The sequence below is a fragment of the Polypterus senegalus genome, chromosome 10, assembly GCF_016835505.1.
Source record: "Polypterus senegalus isolate Bchr_013 chromosome 10, ASM1683550v1, whole genome shotgun sequence".
NCBI lineage: Eukaryota > Metazoa > Chordata > Cladistia > Polypteriformes > Polypteridae > Polypterus > Polypterus senegalus.
In genome coordinates, this window is record NC_053163.1 from 127,282,348 (window position 1) to 127,291,530 (window position 9,183).

The following is a 9,183-nucleotide window of genomic DNA, read 5'->3' on the forward strand; positions in this document are numbered from 1 at the left end:
TCCTTGTGCTCACGTTTGATCTGGAATTATGACATATTAAATTAATCTGACACATAGGAAATAAAATGCTGCATTCAGTAAGTACAATGCACACTACTTAGCGTTTAATTTGTCGGCCACTTTTTGCCAGACGTCTTTTCTGGTTTGGGCTGCTTTTGCAGTTACCCCTTGTGCATATTAAATCTTGAAAGTCTTCATATTCTTCGAATAAAAGGTCCTGCTCCGCTTGTGTGGGGGAAAAAATGCGCCCGTTCTTTCGTCATTTTGTTACAGCCTATCAAAGACTTGCTGATCATGTTTTCTAGACTCACTACATATGGGCTTTTCAATCAGCGCAGGCGCGCGCAATCATCTCGGATGATTAGATCAAGCTAGACTAGCGTTTCCCAAACTCGGTCCTGGGGGACCCCTGTGACTGCAGGTTTTTGTTCCAACCAGATTCCTAATCAGTGACAACACCTGATTGCACTGATTTCATTTAATTAGCTGGTATTATTTATCTTTTATTCTACATTCAGAAAAACACAGCAGCATTATTTTTGCATTTATAAAAAAACTTAGAAATATTTCTGTTTTTGCTATGGATTTAAATGCTTAACTCTCTTTTTATTACATTTCGCCCTTTCTCTGTGCAGTTTGCGCCCTTCATTGAATCTTAAACAAGCAGAGCAGAATCCCAAGCGAACAACACTCAATCGTGAAAGGCTGCAACTACTTTAGCGTCAGCCCCACAAAGTAGTAAATAACGGATTGACTAAACAATTAGAACACCTAGAAAAGTAGAATGACAAGATGAAAATACTGTTAGAAAGAAAAAACACGTAGAACTGCTTAGTCAATTTAATTTTTTACCAAACTTAGTTATCTAATTTGTATATTGTTCCCAAAACAGGCAACCTGGGAAACAGTTCACTTAATTAGCCCAGGAGTCTAATTAAATACAGAGGCTGGTTGGAACAAAAACCTGCAGCCACAGGCGTCCACCAGGACCGAGTTTGAGAACCCCTGAGCTAGACTAATCTACTACACGGCTGCGTTTGAAAAACCGACTTATCCCGGATGAGCTTCACCGGTATTAACTCATCCAAGATGAGGCATCTGATCTCGGATGATTTAAGCGACGTAAGGAAAATAGCCCCTAGGTCTTTAAGGACTTGTTATTACTTGCCTATTAATCTTATACTGAAGAACCCAAAAAACGCCATTGATGCTAGTCCAGAAAAGGGCGCTCCCTTTTTAGTTTGGGAATGTAGAACACTGTCATGTTAGGTTTTATGTATTGTTGTTCGTATGTCACTTTTTACACAAGCCCAAAATCATGCAATTTAGGTTCAAATTTCTTTCTTTTTTTTTTTAAATAAATGAGTGCCATGGCCTCTTAAGCCGTGAAACAACTTTGCATTATTAACCTTAGGATAAATTAAATGACGCTATAGAGCTGCTCGGAACCTCCAAACCTTCTTCGACAGCGAGTTTACATTGTAAAATCACGTAAAAGAGCAAACAAAACGCCTCTGTTAAATGAGAGAGATGCACGCCAATAAAACTCATACCATTATGAAGACTAAGTGAAGACGCATATGTCGGTTCCACACATTTCCTTTCTAATAAAATTTCGGTAACATGGGACTTTCGGCTTTACACTCAAATTCAAACATTGTTTTGCTGCCACTCTGTGGCTGATGCTGATATTGCAGCGTGAATCGCACTTTTGTTTTTTAAAGTACTTTAATATTCATTTGTTCTCGCCAGCAAATTAACATAGAACAACATTTTAACATTCTCAAATATGTTTAATTCGATTGAAGGCCACGAGGCACCACCAGCTTTTTCTGGCAGCCCTTTACCAATGGGCCCACTTATCCCCACACCCATTCCCACACAGGTACCCTAGATTAGCCCAAACCATATGTTTGTAGGGGGAAAACCCAAGTCTCAGGAACCCCGTTATACAGCATTATAAGTAACGCTATCAGTACTGTATCTTAATATCAATGTATGTTTAATGAATTATTTTCAAGTAGGGTTCATTAATAATATACAGAGACACATGCCCATTTGATTTAACAATGTTTCTATTATTCATACAGCTACAAATTAAGTTAGCCTTGTTTTTATTTAATGCTATCAAGGTTCTCATTTCTGTAGAAATGAACGACTCTTGAAACTTTTCATATTTTAATCTAAACCCAAGCAAGATGCTCAAGTGGAGGCAGCCCTGCAGAGTCAGAGTGCCAGCAGATTTTTCAGTTTAGTTTTCACTTAATCAACCATTTTGTTCTTTTCAAACTTTAACCTCACATATTCTAAATTAACTCTCACCATGCAATATGGGAAATATGATGGTGTCAATTTCTTCATGCAAACAACACCTTTTAACCATCTCTGCCTCTGATAACACAGAAAGGAAATAAAGATGGCAGTGGAGGGATTTCATTTTTCAAATCAGTCCATTTATTTGCTGGACCTGCTTGATCCAGTTTGGCATCATGAGGGTCAGCACCTGTCCTGGCAACATCAGGCACAAGGGAAAACGGAATAAGGATGCCACACCATCACAAGTCCCTCACAAGCATATCTGAAACTTTACATTATGTCCGATGGTAGCGGACAGCAGGCATCTAAACCTGGCCTGGTTTTCAAGAATTTCTCTGAGAATGGGTAACTTTACAGAAACCAAAATCAACTAACAAATGCCTTCAGGACCAAAGACACAGAATTACAAGGTTAAATTTTTCCATATTAGCCTTCGTCCCTCAATATGATGTGTAATGTGTAGGCGCAATTTAGAGTGCTGTGTCCCCTAAACATCAGACATCGACAGGGTGGTTTTATTTTTTTGGATATTGATTTTTTTTGACTCGCTTGTACTAAGTGCTCAAGACATTACATTTCCTTTAACAGCAGGGTCATTCCAATATGAACATTTGTTAAGATATTTACAGTGTACATACATATATACACACGTATATTATACATACACATATTGCATTAACAATATTCGATACAAATTCTCATGATGTAAGAGAATAGTTAATTTAATGGTGTGAAAGAACAGTTAATGCCTTCAACAATCAAAAAAATAATAGCAAAATGTACCCAGACAATGATCACACAAAGAACCGAACAAAGTACAAGAATTAATTATGAAACCTGCCATCCAGCTCTCCCCCTTCTTTAGAACCTGGATTTTTTAAACTGCTGAATATTTACTCTGTTCAAAATTATAACACATACATTGCAGATTCTTGTTGACTAATACTCCACTGTTTAATGCTTTGAAAACTAATAAATCATGTGGAAAAAAGGAAAAATACAGTATTTTCAACAAAACATTTCTGTAAATTACAAAACCTTTCTACAAAAAAATACTGTTACATCCCTTTATTTTTAAGTCAGAGATTTCTGATTACTAACTGATTGACATTTGACTGAAAAAAAGTAATAAATTAAAAATGAGGAATAAAGCAGCATCAAACTTGGTGAATCACAAACAATAAAAAAGGTCCAGATGAAGATATCAAGAACCCAAGGAGAAATGAAGGTCCACAACCTAAACAAATGTTGATGAAGGAAATTATTTAAAAGACAGAGGTGTCACCTTAAAACACGTGCTTTTGTCTTATAAATTGTGATATAGATTTTAACTGATTTATAAAATGAAATAATTACAGCAGGATTTATTTTGTTACCAAGAAATACACATTCAATAATTTCCTACATGAAAGAATAATGCCATCTTTCATTGGCAGCACTGAAGTTTGAAATTCTTGTTCGATTAAAAAAGCTAAATTACAGAACACCATGAAGGCCATAAAAGCCACAATGGTTCTGGTATTTGTTCAGAATTGTTTCAGCAATGAGGACAGTCCATCTAATTTAACCTAAACAAATAAATGCGTCATGCAGACATCAAAAAACTCTTAACTCGTAAATGATATGGGTTCCTGAATCTGTCTGTCTTTTGGAAAATAAACAGTCATCAGGGAGCGGGGGCTGTAGGTAAGACAGTGATTCAAGATTCTTTTTTTGACCAAATGACAATTTTGCTATGAGAATAACAAAATAAGACATCCTTTGCAAAAAAAGGTAAAAAGTAATAAATAATAAAATTCAAACTAAAAAAATTGCCAGATTTTACAAAATTTTGTGCTATTGTTCAATAAAATTATGAGTTGCCAAGATGACCAAAACTACCTACAAAAAATATAAATAATTCAAGTCTAAAATTCTATTTTCCATGATACGTTAGTTTTATTAAAAAAAACACATTTCTGAGCCACTTGGCAAATGTGCATGTGTTTGGAAAGCCGTAGTCCTTTCTTTACATAACCAGTAAACTAACAGTTTACATTTTTATCTGGGAAAGCCAAAAATATACAAAGAATATAAAGCACAATAATCAATAATGAACTGAAACCAAACAAGTATCACAGCATTTACAGCCACAACATCCCCCAAGATTCCATATTACATTCTGTTATGACAGATTAAAAAAAGTAATTATTTGCAACACTCAAAATGAGTGTAAATCTAAGACTAAGACAGGTCCGCACCCATCTTTTCAAAATCTACTACTTCAAATACAGACTCTCTCTCAAACCCAAAAACTGCCCATTTTCCAGTACCTTTAAATCTCACCATCTTCAAATTCAGGTATTCTATGCCATCTTGTTAACAGTCTGGTAAAAGAAAGTTATTGGATTTTTGGATTACTACTCTGACTGCCATCTCGTAGCAAAGCTCAGGTGGGATATTATATATTTCCCACAAACAAACAAAACTGCTCGTATGCTCACACACACACACACACACACACATAAATACATTTAACTTATGCCCAAAGGAGGTCCACAAATAAAACTATTGCAGGAGCATTTAGATGTTTTTCATTTCACTTTCGTTGAAGCCTAGCAGGCTCAAGTGAAATATTTGACCAAGAAGAAAAATTAATAATGTCTAATGATCCTTTGTGTTTTGGCTCAGACAGATTGTGCAAGGCATTAATAAATAATCATTTATCAATATACCTGACCAGACTGGTCACAGTGCTAAAATGTACAAACTGGATGATTAGCGTCGCTGCTTCTGAATGAAAACGCAAAACTTTCTTGATGTTGAAAATTTGATTTTTTTTTTGTCTCCCATTTCCCAAATGTGGCAAGTAGCTTGTTATCTTTCAAAGTCTTCTCTCTCCTTTAAAGAAGGCGATAAAAAAAAAAAAATAATAATAAACTGAGAAATTGGGGTCAGGATTTGGATGAGAGTCAGATGCTCTAGCATAGTGCAATTTTACACATCATACTGGCTGGACATGTACCCTGCACTGCCAGACTGCCTGCCATACTGGAAATGATCTGTCAGTACGTTGTTCCTGCCATAAGGGAAAGTCACTGATCCATTGGCCTGAAGTTTGTCCAGTACTGAACTGTTACCACTGGCCTCAAATGATACCAGGTCATCCTTTGAAACGGGAAGTAATGTCTTCTTTGCTTCCTGGTTAGCATCATACTTAGCCTTCATAAAGAAAAGGAGAAAAAGTAGTAAGTTGGTTGCACAGTTAAGAGATAAAATACTTCTTTACCTATAAAATTGTCATGTCATTCCTGAATCCACCAACCACAAATGAAGAGATGGCTTTGTCCCCAATTACATTTCTCAGAGCAGCCGATTTAAGTAACCCACTATTGAAGCCACACTAAACATTGCTTTTGTTATCGGTGGTTTTACAGTAGTCTTCACATATATAAAAAGCATGTAGCCATTGCTTCAAGTTAAGCAAGATCATTTCAATTTTTGAAAAGGTGATGAATTGGCACTCACTTTTTTTACAATTGTGCGTATGTGACTTTTGGTTGATTTAGTTCTTAGTAAGTTATTTAAATAATTATATTCATGTTGTACTTTCTAATTATGAATAAGATATTTCCAATATTGTGTAGAATATTAGAGAATTTAAATCTCAAGGTAAAACATGTTGTAATAGCTAGCTCTAAGTCATGTAAGAGTTAATAAGACTCACGACTGTACTTTATTATTCTTGTAAATAACTATTTATAAGCCCAAGGCTAGGAACATCACAACTATTTAAGTTAATATGGAGAGGTGATTAGCTGATAGTCACTTTCTGGGCCAGGTGCCAAGTGTGTCCTTCAAGTTAAGATAATAGTGGAGAGAGATGGATATGATGTAATTAGGCCAAATGAGCACAAGGAAATATTGGTGGACAAAGCAAACCAACAAGATGAGAGAGATGTGTCTTAGTAGTCAGACAGTAATTAAAAATGTAGAAAGCAAGGTTGTTTTGTGATAAAAATTGTAACAAACATAAGGCTTGCCCAGACTGAGGGGCTCACTTCATTGAACTGAGATGGCTTTGTGCTCTATGCAAAAAAAGACTTATTCCGATTGTTCCTCCAAAGACTATGAGTGTTTTTATTTAAGATGAGAATGAGTTTTTCTCCATGACACTACCAACTGTAAAGAGATCTGCTGGGCCACTTTCACTCTTTGCTCCTCAATGTTTACATCAAAGAAGGTAATTTCTACTTGGAAGTTATGAAATTCTTGGAAGATTCACCGTTTTACTTTCTTGTAAAATATATCTTTGTTGCTAAATTAAATATAGTAATACAACTGTACAACTATACTTGACATGACAGATACTTTGTGTTACAATTATGCTTTAATGTGCATTGCCAGACTTCTCCAATTAGCTGAGAACCACACAGTTTCACTGAGATTGCACAGGTAGAGAACCAGCTGAGGGTAGGAAAGGCTACAGGGATCTGTGGAATCTGGGGTGATCTTCCCCAGGACAGTGACAAGGTTGTCCTTCTGGCATTGCAAGCAATCTTTGCTTCCATTTGGGAGATTGGTGTCATACTAACTGACTGGAAAAACAGGACGTCATCCTTATCTGGAAAGGGAAGGGTGGTCACCCTGGATTGCAGCAACTACAGGGGGATAACACTGCTCTTGGTAAGGTCCTTGCTAGGGTGATCCTCATTAGGATCCGTGATCACTTGCCCACCTACTAGTGACCAGAGCAGTTTGGTTTTACGCCTAAGAAGTCTACCATTAGAGCACAAATGTGAATATCGGCAGAGGAAGCTTTTGTACTTCTACAAACAGCATCAGGTACAAGCCACTGCTGCAAGCATATGCTGTCAGATGAGTGTGAGAGGAATATATACATAAGAGCTGGAGTATCCTCTCTCTAGAAAAATCTCAAACAGTAAATATATAAATATTATTATGATAATAACACATAACACCACTGGACAGGGGTTCTATAGTTAGAATTTTAGTTTAAAATACCTAAGACTGGACACTTTTAGGAGTATACACTCTTGTCATGAAAATACTTTTTTTTGCCTCACTCCCACTATCCCCTATGAAGACAATTCACTACTAATTTAACTATTGGTGATCATGAAAAACAACAGTACATACCTTCAAAAAATATATGTGTGTTTGAAAGTGGACAAATGAATATGTTGTTAAACTGCAATTAGTAACATTCAAATCAATTAATTGCTTAGTGTTTCTCTACAATTGTGAAGTCTTGTAACATTTTCCAGTTCTTGAATGTGTACTCCATCTGAAAATACTTTTATTTCAGATGTCACTTATACCGTTAAGTTTTTAGAGATAGCTAAACACATTTTTTCATCTCATTATGCAAAACGGAGCAGCTATGGTGGCCAATTGTGGACAACAAGCAATATCAAAACCATCCATTAAAAAAAATCCTGCATCACTCATGACACATAATGCACTTGTGAGCAAATGCTTGCATGACTTGACAACATTTTTTTTACTAAAATACTTTAAAGTTAACCACTTCCATAAAATGCTCTTGTGGATGGAAATGGAACATGCTCAGACACAAAGATGCACTTGAATTGCAGACCCGAACACCCAGGGTGTGTGAAACTGTCCATGTGCATTAACTTTATAGTTATTGAAGCACCTTGCATATGAATATATTCGAGATATATTCACTTCCTGTCAATGTTTTAATTGTTTTTTTAAAAAAAATAAATAAATAAAACTTCTGCTCTATAATTATACATTTTTCAACTAACTTTTCACAGTTATTTGAATAAGTACAACTTTATATAATGGGTATTCTGCAAATTGGATGGACCTGTGACCAATGAATTGGTGGGGAAATGGGTCTGCAATACAAAATGCTTGGACATGTTTGAGCATATTCCATTTTAGTGCACAAGATTTTTTTAGAAGTAGTTTATTTATCAACATTTCAGTAAAACAAATGTGTATGCACAGCAAAAAAAAAAATCCACATTTTAAATAATGCATATTTCATTTACTCATCATCTTACCTTATTGTACAGGAAAACACCTAGAATGGCTGTCATCATGCCCAACAAATTAGTAGAAGTCACTGGATTCCTCAACATCAACAGAGACACAGTGATGACCATTATACGTTTAGTGGCATTAGCTACTGAGTAGCTAAGAGGACTGATCAGGTTTAATACGCTGAAAGCAATCACATTCTGGGCAAAGTTGCAAAAGCCACTTATTACAAGCAGAATCAGCGTGAAGTACCAGTTGGAAGTGCCACCCTGAAGAGAGAAAAATAAGGAGACATATGTAAGAGTGATAAAGCATTTAAAAAGGTAGCATGTGGATTACTGGTATCTTAGAATAATATCAGTTCTGCAAAAGCAACACTCAAAATAAGTAGCCTACTCAAGTGTCTACCAACTGAAAAATTGATTTGATAGAATGATATATTGCATATTTATATATAAAATAAAGAAATGCAGCCATGAGCACATAAAAGAAAGATGTTAATTGGTTCAGCAGGGGAATGCATGGAGTTTGCATTTAAAAACACTAGGGGGCTTTGCCCCTTACTCGCTTCTCTCACCAACACCCCCCATCCTGTGCTACATGCCAGCCACTTCGTGTTTCTGCCACTCGCGTATGTGGATTTCACTTTCACCAAACAACAAATCTTTTCATTCTCGCGGAAATGCCTCTTTATTGGGAAGAAACACTACTTTTATCTGATGGCAAGTCTCCGACTTAAGTTTAAATCCAAACAATATATTCGATCTCTTTTCACCGTTCCGTTATTTCACGGAGTAATAACTTCTGTCTGTTTGCTCTAATGTAAACTTTACTATAATTTTTTTGAGACTTTTG

The 9,183-nt window shown here is 35.9% G+C and overlaps 1 protein-coding gene across 1 annotated transcript in view; it reads right to left on the reverse strand.

Annotated features, from left to right (window-relative positions):
• Nucleotides 1-5,213: 5,213 nt before the first annotated feature.
• slc35e1 (solute carrier family 35 member E1) overlaps nt 5,214-9,183 on the reverse strand; it is a 40,571-nt gene continuing 36,601 nt past the window's right edge. Inside the window, exons 5-6 of the mRNA XM_039766564.1 lie at nt 8,352-8,597; nt 5,214-5,517 (exon numbers count right to left, since the gene is read on the reverse strand). Of these exons, the coding sequence (XP_039622498.1) occupies nt 5,293-5,517; nt 8,352-8,597 (471 nt within the window). The 3' untranslated portion in view covers nt 5,214-5,292. The remainder of the gene's footprint in view (nt 5,518-8,351; nt 8,598-9,183) is intronic.